Consider the following 24,474-nt stretch of genomic DNA (forward strand, 5'->3'; position numbering starts at 1 on the left):
CTATATCTATTTCACGTCATAATTAAAAATTTTAATATTTATAATAATTTTTTATGATAAATAATTCAAAACATTGAATACAAAATTTTATATATAAATTCGGAATATATTACTACTCGATAACTATTTTATGAATGATAAAATACGAGCAAGTAGATTGAAGGAGTTATAGCCAGACAAATAAAATAAGTCAGTAAAGGAATAAGACAGTCAAATAAATATTCAAATTATGCTCAAATAAATAAATTTAATAAATAGATGAATCTTATGGATTGTTTCTGTATTTTATTTCCTAAAATTGAAGTTCTAAATAAATTAATATTCTTACGTAAATTTCTTTAATAATGGAAAATGCAAATACTTTATTAATGAATATTTTAAATAAAATAATATACAATTATTTTATTATACAATTATACAAAATTAAAAATAAAAAAATATTATATTTTATTTATTATTATTATTATATTTATATTATTATTATTTATTATACTATATTATTATTATTATATATATTATTATTATCGTTTATTATTTATTTCATTCTTAAGTATTGTGTAGTTAAAGAAAAATAAACATTGACATGAATATTTTATGCATATAAAAATATTATTTGTATTAATTTCTGCAATTCTATAATATAAATAATAATATTATTTTTAAAAACTAGCAATATGATTTATTACAATATAAATATATTGTAATAAATAATATATAATAAATATTAATAAAAAATTAATTTATGTAAACATTAAAATAATAAAAATATTTAATGTTTTCTCAATATTTATTACAATATGATTACTAATTAATGTAATATAATATAATAATATAATAAAATATAAAATAATAAAAATAATAAAATAATATAATAAAAATAAAATATAAAGTGTTTTATATATATATATATATATATAAAAGTAAGTATATATATATATATATATATATATATATATAAAAGTAAGTATATATATATATATATATATATATATATATATATATATATATAAAAGTAAGTAATATAAGTAATATATATATATATATTTATATATTACTTATAACAATTTTGTTATACAATTTTTTGAAATATTATTTTATTTATTTCTTTTAAATATGTTTCACTTTTAATTTTATTTTATTAAAATATAATAAAAAAAAGTAGTAAAAAATTAATCAAATAATTTTAATTGTTTCTTATTATTAACAAAATTAATAAAATAATTAATTAACAAATAAAAATTTTCGTGAATATAAAAGATGGTAATTATTACATGTTAAATTGAAAGATAATTCAATTTAATTCATTTATTATAATATATCTATATCAAAAATTTATTAAATTTCTATTTTGATATAGAGTGGATAAAAAAAACTTTTAATTTAAATATTATTTTTCAAACATTTATTTTATTTTTTAAACAAAAACAATAATGAATAAATATTTTCTTTTTAAGATATTCAATATTTTAGTTTTTTAATATATTTTCAGATAAAAAAAATTATAGAGAAACAAAATATATATTATTATTATATAATATTTTAGTTTTTTAATGTATTTTCAGATAAAAAAAATTATAGAGAAACAAAATATATATTATTATTATTATATAATATTTTAGTTTTTTAATATATTTTCAGATAAAAAAAATTATAGAGAAATAAAATATAAAAAGATATAAAATCTGTATTTTGTGTGTTGAGTTTATATATGTAAAATTTATATATACTTATATCTTGTATTTATGTGTGAATTGGGTTCGATTACTGTTTTCAATTCTATTTTGTTTTTGAATCGTTATGCACGATACAGTGAGCTCAGCATAGTAGAACAAAGGTATCAGCACTCATATCTGTATAACATAGTTTATTCTTATTTTCTTTATTAAATATATTAAATATTTTGTATATTTTTTATTTTAATCAAATTATTTCATAATCTATTCCGTAATAGATTATGGACTCAGTACTTTCCATTATCGTGCAGTGAGTGATTTGATATTAAAAAAATAGTAAAAAATATATTGCTGAAATTTTGTGATTCAATACGAAAATATTTTTTACTGTTAAAATTAAAATTAAAAATAAAATAAAAATAAACTGAAATAAAACTGTATCATTTTCATCGTTTCAATGAATTCAATTATGGAAACGACAAATGGAAATTTACATAGTGGAGATGTATGAAAAACTGAAAACTGTGTATTGATGATTCGATTTCCATCTGAAAATGAAGCAGATGCTACATTATGGATTCAAAAGGATATTGAAGCTCAAGTATTTTTGTTGAAAAATCTTGAATTAGATCAATTAAGACATTTATTGGATTTTTCTATTGTTTCACAGATGTGGATAAGATTATATATGCTAAAAAATTGATCAATCAATATAAGTACTTTTGTACCAATTTATAAATGCAAAAATGAATCCGAAATAAAGCAGATCACATTTCGAAAATAATTTCGTTAACAAAAATTTAAAGATATGAATATGGAATAAAAAAATTCTGTTATCATCGCAAAAATTTTATCAAATTTAACAACAACAAAATATGATAATGCTCACATAACTTGATTTTGTATCATGAAATTGATAATTGACTAATTGACAAATTATTTAATAATTGAATATTGAAAGTGCGAAATATTGTGAAGAGACGGAAAAAACTTATTATGGGAGAGAACGAAAGAATTATATTAATCGTAATTCTCGTTATTCTCGTGGCTCTGATATAATTATAAGAAGAAATAATACATGTCATTTCTGTAGAAAACTCGGACATTGGAGTCGTGATTGTACATGGAAAAAGTATGTGGAAAAGGACAATTCTTTCAAAAGAATGAAAAAAAATAATAATAAAAATATTAAAATTCTGATTCAGCTAAATTATTTAATATAGAGAATATTCTATAAATAAAAGACGAAGATATATGGTTTACTCGGATGCAACAGAATACATTATCTTTCAGAAAAGAATGATTCAAAAAACATGAAAATATACATAGAAAATACATACACGATTCGCGTGATGGCAATGTGTATTACAAAGGCAAAAGAGACATCAATATTGAAGTTATAAATATTCATAGAATATATACGCGTCGGTGGAGTATTATATATATCGCAATTAGAAGAGACTTTGTTATTGATCGGATATGCTTCTGAAAAAGGAAAGTTATTTTTGAAGACGATGGACAAAATGTATTTCTATAAAAAAAAATAAATTAATTGTTAAGGAAAATAAACTTAATAATAAATTATATAAATTAAATTTTATATATTGAGATAGAAACAAATATGCTAATAATAAGTGTTACATTAGAATAGTATAAAAGATTAGGACAGGTAAATTTTAAAACATTTCCATATATGGTAATAAATTCGAATGTATAAAATTTGAAAATCGATTGTGTAATATAAAAGATGATATCTTTTGTGAATTTTGATATATACATATTAAACAGCATCGAACACGTTTTCTGAAAAGACAATCTGTAAGGGCCAATCTGCAAATGCAGAAGAAAATATGCAGTATTTCATACTGATATAATAACCATTTATTGGAGGATTATACTATTTTTTATTATTGAAAGATGATCACTCAATATGTTGTTATGTTTATTTCTTGAAAAAAAAACAAAAGTTTTTGATTATTTGAAACAGTTTTATACTAGTTTTATATATAAGCGGATAAATATAATATAAGAAGACAGAACTGATTATGATAAAGAATTTTGCAATAAAACGGTCAAAAATTATTTCTTTCGAAAAACATTAATAAGACAACAACACGGCGTACATTAGAACGAAACGGAGTTATCGAAAAATAATAGAACAATTATTGAATCAACGAACACTATATATAACTCTGCATACAAAAAAAAAAATTATTATTATATTTATGAGTTGAGGAGATGACTACAGTTGTTTACATTAAAAATCAAATAGTTACGGAAATCTTAGAAGGATCAACGCCGTATGAAAAATAATATAAACGTATGAAAAATAATATGACGAAAAGTCATCTTGCATTTATGATTTTTCAGAAATAATAGTTATGCTCATATGATTATTATACTCAAAAGATCAAAGAAGCAAGTGGGATATATAAATTCAGAAAAATATTAAATGATAGGTTACAGTGAAGGAAACAAGATTTATCGGTCATTCGATCCTATTGCAAAGAAATGTTACATTCGTAGAAATGTTATTTTCAATAAAAAATCTAGATGTAGCTTATAGTTAATAATTAAGTTTTAGTTATAGTTTTAGTTATAGTTTATTATAGTTAATAATTAAGTTAATAGTTAATAATTAAATTTTATTAATGATAAAATAAATAAAACAAATGTGGAAGCGAATAATAAAATCAATAAATTTGGAAAAATGAATCGATATCGCTATTGAAGAAAACAAAAAATCTTTACCGACTCAGCAAAATCTGTTTCGTGAAAAATATTCAGTGTTAACAGAAGCCCATTTTGAAATAGCTGAAACATTCCTTGATGCTTGCGAGGCATAAACAATTCAAGAAGCAAAAAATTCCAGTAAATGGATAGAAGCAATCAATGAAAAACTTGAATCTCTTGAAGAAAATGAAACATAGAAAATAAAATAAAATATGAATTCTAATTCCAAGATCAAATAATATTAATATTATTTCAAATCACTAGATTTTCAAAAGAAAATATAAAACTTATGGGATAATTTGTAAATACAAAACTTGTCGTAATACATAGCTTGTCGTAAGAAACACAAAAAAATAGTATTACAAAGATATATTTTCTCTGGTTGTAAAATGTAATATTGTTAAAATTATTAATACTACTAGTAGTAATACTGTTAAATTAGTTAGTTGCTGCTGTTATGAATTTGGAATTGATATAATTCGATGTGAAGACTATATTCTGAATGGTAATTTAGAAAAGATTATTTACGTGCATCAATTATCTTCTAGTTGTGTATATTTGTTATGAAAAAGCTGGTATGAATAGCAGATAAATAAAAGAATCAGTAAATTTATATGGTTCGATGCAATTTAAAAATGATGCCTGTACGTATTACTTGATTTCAGAAACTTTAATTATAGATGTATTGTATGTTGACGATGCTATAATTTGTTGTAATAATTGTTTGAATGAATGATTTACTTTCAAATTTTAGTTGAGTGTTCAAAATAAAATATTCTGAAACTGAATGTTTTGCCGAAATATAAATACAAGAAATAAAAAATTATGAATTTTGAAAGATTTATGCAGAAAAAATACTAAAAATAAATTTAATTATTTATATATATATATATATATATATAAACGAAAGAAATCACTGGAATAGAGTATTTAAACGAATATTTAAATATTTAAAAAGAATGATAAATTATGATTTAATTTATAATCAAGTGTCAAAAGATTCAATTTGAATTGCATATTGTGACTCTGATTGGACGACATAGATATCATAAAGAGCATCAGTGGATGGATTTATCATTTGAACGCTGGTAGCACGATTGTAACGTAAACAATCAATAGTTGCTATCTCAGCAACTGAGGCGAAAATTATAGCTTTATTTTCAGCAAAAGAAAGAAATAATATGGTTGAGATGAATTATTGGGGAGTTGAATTATTTTCAAAATTTACTAACACTGATTTATTGTGATAATCAAGCTGCAATTATTTTGGTAACGAATCCAAAGTTACAAATCCAGAGTAAAAAATTTTAACATATAGATACACAGTATCATTTACTTACAAAAAATATAGAATAGAGAAATAAATGTTAAATATATTAAAATTGATAAATAATTAGTCAATCATTATAAAAGCAAAAATTTTAGAATTTATTATCTCAGAATGATATTAAAAAGAATATAGATTTATCTAATATGAATATATAATTTTATAAAGATATTTATAAAAATGTTTATATATATTTATTTATATTTATATATGTAATCCATATCTTATATATTTATATGAATTGAGCAATATTAGACGCATTCGCTGTTTCGATTTTATTTTGTTTGTTTCCCTTTTTGAATTGGCATGCGACGTAACATAGTAAGTTCAGTATAGTAGAATAAAGATATCCACATCTATATAACACAGTTTATTTTCTATTTCTTTTATTAAATATGTTTTTTCTTATTGTCTTATTTTTTAATCAAATCATTTCACAATTTATTGCCTAATATTATATATTGTAGCTAATTATTAACTATTGATTAATAAAGATTTCTCTAAATAATAAAAATATTTAAAATGAAAATAATGATAAAAAATTATAAAAAGAAGTCAGAAAAATAATCTTTCATAATATGGAAAATAATAAATATACAGATTTACTTGAAAATATTTTAATAATACTTCATATCTTTCATAACAGAATTGTGTACGATGTATATTGAACGAACTTATATTTTCATCAAAGAGTCAATAATATTTTTATTGCTTCCGTATTATGAAAATATCATATAGTGATACAAAATTTATATTTTCTTGAAACAAGACATAACAACAACAGTATTGAATTTATGCTTTAATAAGTAATTTTTAACATCAGTTATTTTCATAAAAAATACATAGTCTTTTACTAGTACTAAAAATATGAATTTTATCATACTATTATATTATCATACTATTATCATACTATTTTAAAATCATATAAAACAATTATAAAAATTGTAAAAATATTTTAATAAAATTTATTCAATATTCGACAATAATTTTTTATTATTATTATTTATTTATCTTAATTTTTACAAAATTTTAATCTCTATATCTATTTCAATTTATTTATTTTTTTTTTATTTTATTTCTTATTTCAACTATTATTTCTTATTGTTTATATTTCTTATTTCAATTTTTATTACGAGAAGGATTAAAATAAAACAAAAAATTTGAATTTCATAGATTAAACGGTGTATTAAACGGTATATTAATTATTCAAGGAATAAAGGAAAAGAAAATAAAAATCCAGAATTTCTTGAAGGAGAACGATAAAAATGGAAGAAATTTCTTTCCACCATTTTTAAGGAACGTTCCAAGCTCCTTACAATTGTATCGTTCTCGCGCGATTTCCTTTTTCTTCGATCCTCAATTGAAATCTACAAATTCATATGCCTTGGAAAAAGTGGACATTTTTTAATCTTTCAACTTTCAATTATTTCAAGATCTTAGAATTCTCTTCAAAAATTTTTTTGTACTTATTTCATATACACGCGTAATGATGGGATTTTGAACGTTTCGAATTGCATTAAATGTTTAAAATAATGCGAAATTGAATCATTTTTCGAATTTAATTTAAAACTCAAAAACTTTTTGAAATTATATATATACTCATCTTTGAAGTTTTGAAAATCTTGTCTTGATCTAGATGTATTTGAAATTAGATGTATTTGATATTATTTCAAATGACACATTATTTTATTTCATAACTTTTTCAGATTTGTTGTCAATTATAAAATAACATAACATATTATTTAAAATATTATTTCAAATAATTTTATTATATCGAGACAAATAATTTTATTTTATAATTATTTTAAATGATTATTAATTTATATATTAATTAATAATTTGAAATAATTTAGATTATTTGAAATAGTATTTCAAATAATATTGTTTCATAATTATCAGTTTTAATACATGATTGTGACGCAATATTAACGCTATGTGATTGATTAATTACTAATATTAAATATGCTTATATTCAATGAATTATTTAAATTATTTATTACTATTATCTTTTTACTTCAAATATTTGAATTATTTTTCTATAAATATAATATAACAAAATCATATTCTATTACTTTTTGATATGAAAGTTATATTTGAAATTAACCAGCCATCATAGTCTTAATAAAAACAATATTATTAGAGTAATTTATATTTGATTAAGTAAAATTAAATATTCTTGATTATATATTATTATATAGAATAATTCACTTGATTTATATCATTATTATTGTCTGTAGCAAGAAACATTTCATGTACAGTTGATTTATAGAATTTTATAAATTCTAATGTTGCTAAGTTTTTTCTATATATGGAGATCAAAAGGTCAAATATCTAATATTATCTAATATTCTAATATTATTTTTCTAATATTATTATTTTCTTGAATAAATGCAATTTGCATAAATAAAATATGAAAATAAAAAATAATTATTTTTTTAAGTAAAATCATATTGATATAGCTTGATATTTTCTATAAAAAAATTAATTAATTTATGTTGAAAAATCATAAATATAGTAAATATTTTAAATTTTAAATAATTTATTGAAAGAAAAAGAAAAAAAATAAAAAATATGAATATTATTTTGTGAATATTTTTTGTCTCTTAAATTCGAAATTTCTAAAAATTATTTTGTCTTATTCTAACTTATTTTCTCATTCTTATCTTTAAATTTAAAAGTTAATATTGATTAATTTTTAGATAAATAAAGAATAAGAAAATAAATACAACTGAGATAAAATAATTTTTAAGAGATATTTCAAATTTATTAAAATCTCCAAGATGATCAAGATTTATAAGATTTTCAAGATTTAAATTGATTCGAATTTATCTTGACACAACATCTATTCGAAACTATTAGAAATATTTCAAATCTAGGGATTGAATTTAGAGTTCAAATCATGAATTTGTAAAACTGCAAAAAATTCGAATCATTTTGAACATTGAAATTTATAAATTCTTGAAAAATCTTGAAAATCTTACTGATTTTATTAATTTTAAATAACATAATACTAAATTTTAAATAACATTAAATAACATTTAAAATTTTTAATAGTTATTTTGTCTCATTTGTGTATCATTTTTCTCTCGAAAATTAGATTGCTATTTCAATTCTGAAAAAATAAGAAAAAAATTATAGATAAATGAAACAAAATAAATTTAAAAAATTTCAAATTTCAAACAAAATTTTTTATGCTTCTAAGAAAATCAAGACTTTCAAAATTTTCGAGATCTTCTCGAAAAGAAAAAGAATTTTTAGATTTAAGAAATAAACGGTTCGAATTTATCCTTTGATGACAATATTTATTCGGAATAATAGTGAAGTGATAGTGAAGCATTTAAATCCCATCATTATGCACTTTCATTATCCATTTTCTACGCTTAAAAGTAAAGAAGAGATGGCGTCACTGTGTGTTTACTTAACACTAAAGTAATCATAAGATTCTCGAAGAAACTCTTTATAATTAATTTCGTATCGCTTGATTTTTTCATATAGTAGTGAGAGCATCCCTCAAAAGATTTCTCAATTCGACGATTTCTTTCGTGAGCTTATCTATTTCGTTCTCCTCCATTTCTTTCTCTTTTTGTCGGAAGTAACGTTGCACTAACTGCGCCATCACTAAGGAAAACTTAACGTTTTTATCCTCCGTTATAGTTTCCTATCAAAAAGATGATGCATTTTAAAATTGATTTCTTTTTATCGATTTTTATAATATATATAATGAAATAAAAAGATTATTCAACTTCTTTTTTATTTTATTTATCCAAAGCTATTTTTTTCATTGTTTTTATTCGAAAATCTCGAAGAATATTGTATGGAAGAAAAAAGTAATTTTCTTATGGAAATTGCATGAAAAACAATATTGTGAAAATTTAATTTACTGGAAATAAAAATTAATATGATAATGTGAATAATTCTAATGAAATAATTAGATTAAAATTTTATTTATTTAATTGTAATTAAAATATTATCATGAAAATAATTAAATATATATAATTATATTTCTATATACATATATATATATATATATATAAAATAATAATATATTTATGGAATACTTTAAAAATTTGATTTAGAAGTTAAAAAAAATATAAATATACAAAAATGTTGGTTGAGACTTATTATAATAAATTATAAGCAATATAAATTTGAAAGTTGAAATAGAGTTTGCTTTGTATCTTTCTCATATAATAATTTTTAATTATTCATAATTTACCAATTAATTTATCAATTTATTAAACCAATATTTTTATATTTATGTAATTTTGTGATTATTTTCTAGATTTTTTAGAAATCTTATGAATATATTAAGTATAAAATGTATATATTATATTCTCATCTATAATTACAAATATATAAATTGCTAATTTTTAAATATAATTTTATTAATTTATAAATTTGTTTTTTAAATATAAAATTTATAAATTTCTATTTAATATCTTTATATTTAATATAAATAAGTTTATATTTAATATCTTTCCTAAAAAGATTGTTTCTTTTTGCTATTATAAATTATACAATTTTACAAATTTTTTTCAAAAAATTTCTTTGTATAATTGATTATCTTTCATTCTAATATATCTTTCATTCTAATATATTTTGTTTGGATATCATTCTTTTTCTTTATTTTTTTCAACAATTGGATATTATTTTTATTATGTTTATGATTATATTGTATTTACAATATTATTAACATAATATTTTCTTACACTATAAAAAATTAAATAAAATTATATTATAATTATAATTTACTTATTCTGAAATCTATTGTTAAATATCCAGTTTATATTGTATTAAGAAAAAAATATTGAAATTCACCACATACAAGAATTTAAAAAAATTATATAAATGTTTCATAGTAATTTTTAAGAATAACACTAACAATATAACAACAATGTTTCATATCCCATCGTGCTCGTTTATCTGGTGGTGGTTTCAACAATAATTTCACATACTCGATCACTGGCTGAATACCAACGTATGTTGGAATAATATTGAATGGTGGCGGAAGAGTAGTTGTTAGCATAAAGTCGACGTAAGTCTGAAAATTACATATTTGTAAATTCTAAAGTCTTTATATAGTTATTATTAAGATATAAGACATATTTAATATTGTTTGTTTTTTTTATTATAAAATAATTATTTTTGATAATTCGAACCTCAGTTCGACCAAATGTCCATTCTACAAGTACATTTTCTGTGACTTTGGTCATCGTATTAGACATGCAAGCGATCAACATGTTTAAAATCATGATCACAGAAATAAAAGTAAATCCTGAAAAAAATTTTCATATATTACATTTAGAATATATTAATTTAGATATATTTTTAAATAAAATTTTTACAATATATTTGCAAATATATATATATATATATTATATTATTGATTGGATTATGTAATGTGATCACTTTAAATATAAATTAAATCATAAATTATACTGTATTAAAAACTGTTATAGTTGTATAATACATATTTAATTTAACATTATTAATTATTTTACAAATGAATTCATAAGGAAATATGAAAGTTAATTTTGTTTTTATAAAAAAAAAGAAAAGTATGTATTTTTATAATATTTTAATTACTAAAAATTATTATTTCTTATAAAAATTTAGAATTTAATTTGAATTTTATGAAATTATAAACGAAACGATATTCTTACATTTATGCTTTTCTTGTCTTTCAGATGATACAAAAATTAAAATTAAAATATTCAAATTAATAATTTTCATTATAAATTGTTTTACTTTTTGTAATAATTTGTATTAAAAAATATACGATTCTTTTTAAAAAATGAAATTCACTTCTTTATGTTATATGTCTTGTATTTGTAAAAAATTAAAAATTAAAAATATTATGCAACTTTTATATGAAACATTTTTCATAGCATATGATAATTTATAAATTACTTAAAGCCATCACATTATATTATCATATATCAAAAATGCTATCAAGAATATTATATAGTCATAACAGAATTAGAATTTATATTTATATATTTATTATACTATATTTAAATCTAAATATATAGTAAGAAATAAATGAAGATTAAAAATATAAAATAATTATATATAAGATTGTAAATTTTATATTTGCTTTTCCAAAATAATTTTTAAAGAATATAATATATGTTTATATTTTGTTGAATGTCAGATTGGAATTATTTATTTTTCAATTAATTTGATGAAATCAAAAAATTATATTGATGTATAATCCAAATATATTATCGTGCAATAATCGCATATTTATTAATAAATTTGAAAATATTTATCAATAATGATATTCAACTAAAACAAAGAATTCTTTTAAACTTAATTATCTTTTCTTATTTTAGTTTTTTTTTTTTGATTTCAATAATAATTTTAAAATAAAAAAATAAAAAATTTGCAATCTTATGTATAGTTAGCTTGTAGTTTTTTTATTTCTTTTTATATAAAAATTGAATAGAGGAATTATAATATTATATATTTAAATTTAAATTTATATAATTTGTTTAATAAAATATGATATAAAATCATAAATAATATATTATATGTTGTATTTTCCAAAATTTAGAAGAAATGGAATTTAAGTGAATTTTTACCGGCGAAGGATATATATCCAATAAGTTCTGTGAATGAATGATGATTGATGATAGTCTCGTTCTCTGTTTCTCCAGGAAGATTCTCAATTATCACATCAGCGCTTTCGATAGGACTCATACAAAAAAGCGCCCAAAAAAAGGTCTTCAGGGCGGTTGGAAAATTGATGAACGAGTTGACCTGTTGGGTCTTGATTTTTGATTCATCATCGATTTGCACCATATCCTCATAATATTGATAAAGTCTGCATGTTGCTAGAGAAAGAAAGATTTAAAATAATATATCATCATTTTATTGATAATTTTTATCATTAAATTTTTTATTTTTTTCTATTATTTAAATTCATATTTAACATCAAATCAAATCAAATAACTATCAAATTAAATCAAATTTAAACTGAAATTTTGAAATTTGAAATTTTTTGATTTTGCAATTATTAAAAGTGTATAACTATTTGTAAAAAAATTAATATTAATATTTCTATTTAGAATACAAATCGATTAGTGAAGTGAGAATAACAAATTTTTTTTTCAATCAAGATTTGATTATGGTGTCGATGGCCATTGTTCTGCAATCGATCGTACTCTACTATCGAAAAGCATTGAATCCTCGAAAAGATAAACACAGCATCTAAAGATGAACGATTATTTTAGCTGTTAGATTAAAGTTATTAAAGCTAAAGTTTGCAAAATAGAAATTTTAAATATTACGAATTTGAAATTCATAAAAATAAGATTCATAGCTTTTTCAATTATAAAACATAAGTTATATACTTGTCTTGTATACTTTTTCTTTGCTGAAATAGTATTTATTTTTCATATAAAAAATTTTAATGATTCGATAAAAATAAAATTACTTCAATAATTTAATTCAATAATTTATTATTAAAACATCGAATAACTAAATAATATCAAAATGAAGTTATATGAAAATGTAATTATATATATATAATTATCTATAAATAAATATTATTCAAGTATTATTTATTTTTAAATAAAGTTATAAACTTATTCGAAATTTTCATTAGTTACTTTTTCATCATTAATAACTCTGTTTCACATCCATTTTATATGTTCATCTCCTTTACCTTATTCTGTTTAATTGATTTTAATTTAATTTTAATTTGAATTTAATTTATAATTAATTTATTTCTATTTAATATTAATTAATTTCTATTAAATAAAATTTAAAATAGTGATTCACATAACTATCATAGGAATATTGCTAAACAAGATTCTATATTTTCAATATGTGATGTTACACTCTCATTTACTAGTAGAGGAAAGTCTAATAAAACATTGCCCCGGGGCTAATAAAGCTATTTGGGGAGGAATTATAATAAGTAGTTGCTATGCTACTTAGTACGCATGTATTAAAATTTTTATACAATATATTACGATTTTTTCTCATGACGTTATATGATAGTATGATACTATATGTAATAAATTCAATGCCAATTAATGTTGATATTAATAATGGCATTTAATGTATTAAAATCATTATTTATTACTGCATGAAAATATATTTTAAAACATGCATTTCAGTAGATACTACAATAATTATGTAATGTGTAATGTCTAGCCCTTTCAAAGTTGATAATATGCAACCTCTTCTATCATTAAACATAATTTCATTCCTCTCTCGAAAGTTTCTGCATGAAAAGAATACGTGTCATTATATTATCTTATATTACTTTTATATTAGATAGAGGTATGTCACATAACATGATACGATACTTGGCTTAGATAAAAATCTGGTCACATTACACATCTTTGCCTAATGCAGCAACGGTATTAGGAATAATGTGATGTCATGTACTTCAGAAATTCGCTTTTCACAGAAGAATTGAACTAATAATAAGAATATTTCTATTCGATAATCCTGATTGCTTCCTAATTAATTTTTCTCTTTCTATTATTATTAAATAAGAATGTGATTTTAAAAGAATTTCATATTGAAAATTTAAAGTCTCGTCTGGCAATTTTTTTCTAGATTTTGCTTCCCTGAATCATAAAAGCAAAAAAAAAAAAAAAAACATGATTGATCTTATGATTGAAATAAAAGAAGATATTCATATTTATTGTTTTATAACTTATTGCAATGCATCGATTAACGATATTAATTAAACGATGAATTTTAGTAATACTCATATAACATTGAAATGATAGAATGTTGCTTCAGCTGATATGTGAATATATATATATATATATATATATATATATATATATATATATATATATATATATATATAGATGTATATATATTTAGATTTAAAAAAGCCATACAAACATTAAAAAATGAATATTATATTATCCAATTAACATAGTATTACATTGTAAAATATATAAACGTAGTTTATATAGCTCTTTCTAATGCCTTACAATGTAATGATATTAAAAAGATATGTAAATTGCATTATTGGTATTGAAATTATTACTAGAAATATCGCTCGCCTTTATGACAAAGTTATTTTTATGGCAAGTTTGTGCATGGAAAAATCGAACAGTATGTCATTTTTACTAAAATTGGAAAATATTAAAAAAAAAAAATTGAAAATATGCTTTGGAGATATGATTGACAATATTCAGATTTTATTGTAAGTTATCATTAAACCATCGAGATTAAGTTAATATGATCCAAAATTAAAAAATAAATAAAATAAAATCACTTGCATTCTAAAATGCAGTAAAATGTTTTTGCATAAGTTGAAATACAAAAATCTTTATTTTTTAATCTAATAATATTCTTTTTTTTTTGCATCATAAATATAGTTGCAGAAATTATTACTGAATATTTTGTATTATATATATACGAGTTAGATATTCATTATCAATAATGTACCAAATATTGGCAAATGCTTATGTAATGAGAATGCAGCTTAATATTTGCTTTTTTGATGTTTCAATGTTAAGTTTTTAGAAGCATATATGTTTCGAAAATTAGAATTCAGAAATTTATAAGAATAATTTTACGAATTAACACATTCAAAATAGACAATATGTATATGTTATTAAGATTTTCTATTTTGTTCGGATGTACGATTGTATCATGAACTTTAATAAAATGTGAAAGATGAGACACAGTTTTTCGATTTCTTTTTCTATATATGTTTTCAATACATATTGTTAATGTACAACAAAACTTTGAATTTTTCGCTTATTTTTTCAATTATTTTTTCAAATATTTATCGAAAATCAATTCGATTTTTAGTGCCATCTCGAATATATTAAGCACATTTAAAATATAAGTTACTGTGGAATACTATAGGATACAATCATATATAAAGTATTTATAATAATTATTTTATGTATATTATTAAAGATTGTTGTATATTAATTTATAATTAAAAAATATTATAGATCGGTAGTTTTAAAAAATTAAAAATTTGGACGTGTTGCAAATAAAAAAATTGATTTCTATCAATTTATATATAAAATATAATGAAGAAATATAACAATTTTTATATATTACCTGCAGAAAATGCAAGAATGATTATAGTGAAAAGAATGATAAATTTAAGAACATCCTTGATCATTTTAACAAGGGAAAGTTGAAGTGGTCCCAGATGGTAGTCCAACTGGCAGATATACAATAATTTCAAGAAAGCCATTATTGTTGCCAAACAATAAATTCCTTCGGCAATCAATGTGGGATCATACGTGTTCCAATATTTCCTCTCCAACTCGAGCTGTCCATTTATTTTCACATCCAGTGCAGCAGTTATCCAATATAGGAAGGTCAAAATAAAGAGGAATATCATGATCATCTCGAACCTGTCATCGATGAAATGTTCTCACTTTAAAATAAAAATTCTAGCATGAAAATAATAGTGAAATTTTGTAAAATTATAAAAATAAATTATTCTGATAACTGGCTCAGCTATTTTAGCTATTAATTAAAATAAATAGCAATGTTAAAGCAATGATATAACAAAAATAAAAATTATTCAAAAAATTATTATTTTAATTGGAATAAAATTTCGAAAACAAATTATTTTGTTTACCACTAGTATGATTGAAATTTTGATATATAGAAACAATATTAACTTTTAAAATATATATTTTGAAAAGAAGAATTTATATTTGTTATTTTATGCTCTATATATATAAAAATGAAAATTTCAATTTAAATTCATTAATCGTTAAGAAAAATAATATCAAAATATATAATAAAATATTCATTTAAAGATAATATGACTTAAAATTATTGCTTTTTATTTTATGTAAATATTTTTATTCTATAAATATTTATAGAATAATGCAATAATAAATGCAGAAGAAATTTATAAAAAAATATATTGAATAAAATTCAAATTATCATGAAAATTTTTATATTTATTATATTTATTATAACATTTATTTATATATTTATTATATTTATAAATTTTATTATTTTATTATTTTTTTTATTTTATTTTATTATTTTATTATTTTATTTTATTATTATTTATTTATTTTATTATATTTATAAAATAAAAATAAATAAATTAAAATGTTTCATAATAATATTTTCAATTGAATATTTATTTTAATAATATAATATTTGATAATAAAAAGTTTAATCAAAAAAGATTACAAAATTCAAATATTAAAATAAATAATAGAAATAAAAATAATATATAAACAAAATAATAAAAAATTAAAATAATATAAAATATATAAATTAGAAAATATTTGGAATTGTGAAAAAATTTTTGATATTTTTAAATTACTTACTTTTTTAAGTTTGTATTTTAAATTATTTAAATTTTTCCTTCTTTAAAATTCTTTTTTAAATTTTAAATTGATTATTAAAATAATAAATTTTCAGTAATTATTTAGAATAAGAATCATCTCAATCATAAATATTAAAAATATTTTTATATATAACTCAAAAACAAAGAGCGATTATTATACAGAGATTCATAAAAATATTTGAACATTATCTCATAAAAAAATTTAGTTAAAAATTGTGATTTTAATGAAATTTGGCATATATAGAATATAACAAATTATATATAAAATAATTTTTTTGTCGACGAGAAATCTCTTTGATATGAAAATTTAAAAATTTTTTTTTTAAATTTTAATATCTATTTATGTTTTGTATGATGATTTTATCTGAAAATATTTTCTAACAAAATAATAGAACTGAATTTAAAATATTTTATATTGTAACATTTTTCTCTATTTCACATCATTATAAAGTTATATATAAAAAGCGAAAAATTCATTGAAACTGACAATGAATATTATTTTTTTTTAAAATAATATTTTAATGAAAAAACTTTCATATATATATATATATATAAATATATATATTTGAATAATTGATATATAAATATATATATATAAATAATATATATATATATATAAATAAATATATATATATTATATATATATATATAATATAATATAATATATATATTCATATATATATATATTCCATAAAATTTATATATATATATATATATATATATTTTCATAAAATTTTATTAAAAATAAAAAAAATTAATAATTTTAATGAAATTTTATTAACATTTTATTAAAAAAAGAAAAAATATGTTCAAAATAGTTTCGCGAGTTACATGCTGATTATTTAAGAAAACAGTATAATTGTATAAGAATATAAAATATTTTCATATTTTTCATATTTTAAATAATTGCATTTTAATACCAATTACAATAGATATAATATTTTTCTAAAAAATAATAGAACTTTTACTATTTTGAAACAATAATAAATATAAATAAAAAGAGTAACTGTTTTTATGAATTACTTATGAAGTTCTTTAAAATCGTTTAAAGTTTACGTCGATTTATCAAAAAAATGACATTTTCAATAATTCTTTTCCTCTATAATTATAATATCTATAAGAAAAATTTCGAATTTAAAAATAATAATTTTAAAAAGAATTTTAAATATATCATCAATAATTTAATTGATAATATATCAAGAATTTAATTTCAAATTCGATGAGATGATCTCTATTTTAAATAATTATTCGTTCGAAAATTTACTATTTTAAAATTGTTAAATCCAGATCAGAATTTTCTTTCAAAATTTTATCGTCACATTTAATAATGGAGATCGTACCAATACCAAGGTACCGCGAAGAATCTCTTTGGCCCGTGTATAATGCAAAGACGAATCAATCCCCATGAGAACGATGTGATGTAGACAATCAAAAGCCAGACATATACTGAAGAAGCACCTTGAGATCAGAAATCGAAGTGGAATTGTTCGATTTCTTTCTTTATATTTTGATCTTTCAATAGCAGGGCTGGGGAAAATTTGAAATAATTTGATACAAACTATCAAAAATTAAATAATAACAATTTAAACAAATACTATTTAAAAATATTATTGTCATATAACACTTAAAATATCATTTCATTTTGCTTAATTCAAATATTATATTTGAAAACATTATTTTATTTAATATATAAATCACGAAAAAATATTATTCATTATTTATCGAATTGAAAATACAAGACACAAATTTGAATAGAAAAATTAGAAATCTTATGTTTAGTATATAAATATAAATTGTATTTTTTATATCCCTTGTTATATAAAATATTTCACAAGGCAACAAATAAGACAACTTAATTCTTAAGTAATTGATTCTTAAGTGATTCTTAAGTAATAATTTCAAGTTTTTTTTTTATGAAAATTTTCTTTTCAGTTTTGTTAATGAATTATTAGTATTGGCTAATCACAGAATTAGATATTTACCAATAATAAATAAATGGATTCGATATATGTTGTTTTGATATTGATTATTTGTTCAAATTCTGCAATTTGCCAGCAGCGCATATCCAATGCTATCTATCATCACAACATTTCTATACAACATTCTACGATTAATTAATGTTTCTCATTAACAAAACCGAAATAAAAATTAAAGCTTTGATTGAGGCGTAATAGATCTATATATTCTAATTAGCCAATGTTTTTCGTTATAACTCATTAATAAAACAAAAATTTTTGCAAAGAAAAAAATTGCTTAAAACCATCTCAGAAGTTTTTAGTTAAATTTTGCCAGTTGACTTCTAGAATTATTTTATATATAAAATATATAATATTTTGTGTTATAAAATATTAAAATTAGAAATTGTTTTTTCGAAATATTATTATTTTATATATAACTTTTTTATATTTCAATAAAATAATTACTTTAAAATAGTATTTGTATGAAAATATATGCTTGGAATACTATTTCAAAGAAAAATTTATTTGAAAAATTCTGTATTTGATGAAATGAAAATATTCATTTTTTTAACTATTTTAAAATTTTATTTTCCTCAGCCCTCGAATGTTCGATAGCAAGTATAATCATTATAATACCTGTGTTTGGCGGTCCACGAAGTTGCTCGCTTTTGTCTATATTTGATTGAAGAAAAACGATAAGGAGAAACCACAAGTAGCTAGCAGTTGATGAGATGAACTTGTTCACGGGTGATTGCCAAAATTTCGATTTCTTAGAATTTGGAGCTACCAGAATCACTACTAATACCACGAAAAGCGTGAACATGCGTAATATTACGATTAGACATTTCATCCATGGTGTCATGATCTTCCATTCGTACCATCCTTCTATCCATTTGCTTGAAATTACCTAGAAATTTAAATTTGATGTCATAGTGATTATTGGTAAATTTGATGTTATATTGTTATTTGTTTATTCTAAAATTAAAATTAATAAAATAAATTAAAAATAAAAATAAAAATAAAAATAAAAGTAAAAATTAAAAATAAATTTTCTAAATTAACATTATATTAATCGATAAATTTTATGTTACATTATCACATTTCTAAACATCTTTCATTATCTTGTATTTTATAATAACCTTTCTTTTAATTTAATTCTTTTCTATTATATATTTTTACAATATTTAATTTTTTTTATTAATTTCAATTTAATCATTTTATTAAATATATACACAATGTTATTAGATTTCTGAGATATCTTTGAATTGTTTTAACAATTCTAAAAGAAGATAAAATAAACATGAAAATATTAATTACATAAAAATGTTGATTGATATTGATTTTAATAAATAATTAAAGTTTGTTAGATGAAACGAAATGGAAATAGACGAAATGGTGGTATAACAAATAAAGTCATTTTCATTTATTTGTTTCATTTTGCAAATTTCAATTGTAATTTAATAAATAATTTAATAAAAAGCTTTAATTAATCAATTTTTCAAAGATGTCATATGAATACAATTTTAATATTGAATTAATATGTTGAATGAATATAAATTTCGAATATTATATGAAAAGTTTAGAAATGTAAGTATTTTGGAAAATGATATATAGTCTGGTCGAAAAATTAGGATCATTAAAAATTTTCAATATTTTTCATTGAAATTTTTAGTATAGCATTTATTAATAATTTTTATTAACTACTAATCTACTAATTATTTACTATTATAATATTTACTATTATATAATTAATAAATTATTAATTATTAATACACAAATATTATATATATATATTTATATATTAATAATTTATATTTTCTTTTCTTGCTTTGATTAAAATGTATTTTTTATTTTTTAATAATTTTATCAAATATCCAAAATTTTTTTTTAACCTAATATGATGACTGGATTTTTAATATATAAATATTTTAATAAATATAAATATTTTAATTTATTATTTAAATAAACATTAAATATTTTCAATGGATTCATGGATTCATATCAAAATGGGATTGTAATAAAAAATAATAAGATATTATGAATTATAATATACTATATATTTAAATTATTAATATGTGTGACATAAATTAATGATTAATAAAATTTGCAATTGAATTTCGTTCAGGCTTTTAAATTATTAAAAACAAGAAAAATAAGTTAAAATTGTAAATGTATTTAAATGTATTTAATTTTTTGGTCTGTAACTATAGTTTTAAAAATCTTTTTATCATTTTTTAATATTAAAAATCTTTTTAAATTTTCAAATTGACAAATCAATTAAATCAATATTAAATATATTATTAAAGTAATTATTTAACTAATTTGTAAATTGAAAATTTGAGCAATAAAAAATTTTTTTTAAGAATTATGTAAATTATTTTCGAAGAATGGGTCTTATATTAATTGACTTCTGAATTTTTCATATAATCATTGAAACATTATAATTGTTTTTGAATAATATTCAAAATTCGTGAAATTGATTTATAAATATTATGTTGAATTTGATTTCATTCTTAGTCAAGAAATAATTAATTATACTCTGTATAATAATTATTATATATCTACAATAAAAGAATATATAATAATTTCTTTCTATAATAATAAATTATTCATCTTCTTTATAACCTGTTGTATATTGGGATGGGCTACAAAAGATCTCTGCTTGTTATGCAAAGCAAACAGCAGTCTTGGATACAGAAATTTGGATGAAAGAGCGAATCCAGTGGATTGTTTCAAAATTTCTTCCACTTCCTCTACGGTTCTTGCGCAACCGATCAAATCGGTTGCGAATTGCGAGACAGCCTGTAAACAAGATGATACGTTAAGATGGTAATCTTGAGTAAAGATCTCTTGAATGAAGAAAGACCTCAGAGAGACTTCTATATTCGTAATAAAATTCTCTGTCGAAGTTGGCAGCATTTCGTAGTTCATAAGACAAATTGAACGCTTCTAAAATTGGATCATCAACGGTTTGACAAATGAACGCTGGATTCGTGACAGCTTTATATATGAATATTCGCATTTTTTCAGTCGTGAGCAGATCGTATTTTTCTCGTTCGCTTCTGCGCTATCGAACGAAAATATCGTTAGTTAAATTGATTTTCATTATATTCATATTCAATTCAATTAAGCATCGCAATAAGAGGCAGAAAAATATTCTTTTGACAGTTTTTAACTTATTATGTATATTTAATATATCTGAATAAAAAATTCTATATTATATAGCGTGTGTGGATAAGACATTGTAGCTATTTTATCTATCTATCTATCTATTTATATTAGGAAAAACTGTTTCGATGATTTTGACTTTGATATATATATATATATATATATATATATATATTTAATATATATATTGTAGATATATATATATATTTAATATATATATTGTAGATATATATATATATATATATATATATATATATATATATATATATATATAATATCAAGAACACTTTCTTGAATAATCTTAAAAAAATTTTAATTGTTAATATTATTAAATATTATAAAATATTATTAATCATTAAAAATTATACATTTTTCAAGCGAATATTTTAATAATAGTTGGCTAAAATTTAGATTATTCGTGAACCAATGTGATGATACATAATAATTATGGATATATTTCAATCTTTTGCAGTATTGTAATTTAATCATTTCTAATTGTAACCATTGATATTTATGACCTGATTAATTGTAAGATTAATTAAGAAAAATAATATAAATATTCTCAATATCAATACAAACATTTTTTTTTGTGTTTTTAATATAATACATTTAAAACTAATTTTAGAAATTCGCGTGGAAAACTTTAGATTTTTAATAATTAACAATTTTTAAAGCAAATAAGCGCATATAATTTCTTTAAGAGAATGTTTTTGACAATACATATTTTAACTTTTCTTAACGTAAATATTTATCGTATTTTTTTTATATTTTAAGATTATATCATTACAATTCATATACAAGTTTAATAAATATTATTTATTTCTAATACTATTATATAATATACAAATTAAATAAAATCTTATAATTTTTTGAAATAACAATGGATTAATGTCTTTAAAAAATTAAAATGAATTATAATAAAACATTATATAGAATATTCTACAAATAATGATATAATATTTGAGAAAATAATTCTACATGAAAAAATAAGTGGAAAAATGGAATAAAATTTTGAAAATTATTTTCAAGAAAATCAATTTTTTTTAAATAGAAATAAAATTCATTATTTTCTCATTGAATACGAATGGACTATCGATAGATGAAAATATTTATTCGTCATGTAAATAAATAAAAAATGTAGAATAAAATTTTATAATTATGATTAAAATTTTATATTTCTTATTTAAATTTTAAGTGTTTGTGTAAATCGAGATTGAACATATACAATCAAGAAATCGTGTAATTTTCACTTTAGAACTCTTTATAGATATATTTGAATTCAATGATTTGCAAATATCTTAGGATGAGATTTTGAACAATTTTTTTTTATACATATATATATGAATTGTTTAGCTATATAGTTTTTGAGATATTCATTTTCAACAATTAGTATTTTTTTTATCCTTACAAATAAAATTGCGCATAAAATTTAGTAATTTTCCTGATATCTTGTATAAGAATCGCTCGGCTATATTTTTAGAAATATTTGCAAAAAAAATTATTACTATTAATTATATAGCAACTGATATTCAAAACAATATAATCGGGTAAACTTATATTACCCGATATCACATTTACAATTATCTATTCATAAAAAGTTTATATATTCCACAAATCTAATAATATTAACAATCTTTTTTTGCAAATATTTCGAAAATTATAGCTAGCGATTTTTATAAGATATCAAATTTTAGTATTCCATTTGTAAGGATGAAAAAAATGTTAAATAAATGTAGATTCGAAAAATTTTTTTTCAAAATATAGACATTTCAACTATATAGAAATAGGAATATATTAAATAAGAATTATATTAATCAATTATATGGATCGATAGAAAAAAAATAATTTGCATGCTTTTTTGATTTAAATTTTTTTGGATTTTTAATCATGAAAGACATTTTAAAAATATAGTTAATAACAACAATATAACAACAATATGTATTGATAGCGTGAAAATATTTAAAAATTGGATTATCATAAAATTAGGAATATATCAGAAATTGTTGACCATCTCGGGTAATCTCTAAAATGTCGATACGAGATATATATTGTTTCAAAAGGAAATCATTTTCAGCAATTTAAATAAATTCTTTAAAAAATTCTTTACAAAATTCCACAAAAATCATAATCAGAGAATGTCTATATTTCGAAAAGGAAAAATCTATGTTTATATAATTTTTATATAATTTTTCCATCATCCCTTTAGAAACAATAAAATGTGATATTAAAGTTTAACTTTTTTTTTAAACAATTTATACATATAAAAAAAAATTATTCCGTATCTCACTTTTGTAACAA

General features: G+C 19.5%; 1 protein-coding gene across 1 annotated transcript in view; it reads right to left on the bottom strand.

The window, feature by feature from the left end:
• Positions 1-9,083: 9,083 nt before the first annotated feature.
• The window catches only part of LOC726193 (short transient receptor potential channel 5-like), a 30,580-nt gene continuing 15,189 nt past the window's right edge, over positions 9,084-24,474 (bottom strand). The window contains exons 4-12 of the mRNA XM_026444445.1: positions 21,875-22,070; positions 21,634-21,810; positions 19,645-19,915; positions 18,391-18,496; positions 15,787-16,088; positions 12,318-12,569; positions 10,893-11,008; positions 10,616-10,774; positions 9,084-9,391 (exon numbers count right to left, since the gene is read on the bottom strand). Coding sequence (XP_026300230.1) covers positions 9,221-9,391; positions 10,616-10,774; positions 10,893-11,008; positions 12,318-12,569; positions 15,787-16,088; positions 18,391-18,496; positions 19,645-19,915; positions 21,634-21,810; positions 21,875-22,070 — 1,750 coding nt within the window. The 3' untranslated portion in view covers positions 9,084-9,220. The remainder of the gene's footprint in view (positions 9,392-10,615; positions 10,775-10,892; positions 11,009-12,317; positions 12,570-15,786; positions 16,089-18,390; positions 18,497-19,644; positions 19,916-21,633; positions 21,811-21,874; positions 22,071-24,474) is intronic.

Source organism: Apis mellifera, linkage group LG12, assembly GCF_003254395.2.
Source record: "Apis mellifera strain DH4 linkage group LG12, Amel_HAv3.1, whole genome shotgun sequence".
In the NCBI taxonomy this organism is placed as follows: Eukaryota; Metazoa; Arthropoda; class Insecta; order Hymenoptera; family Apidae; genus Apis; species Apis mellifera.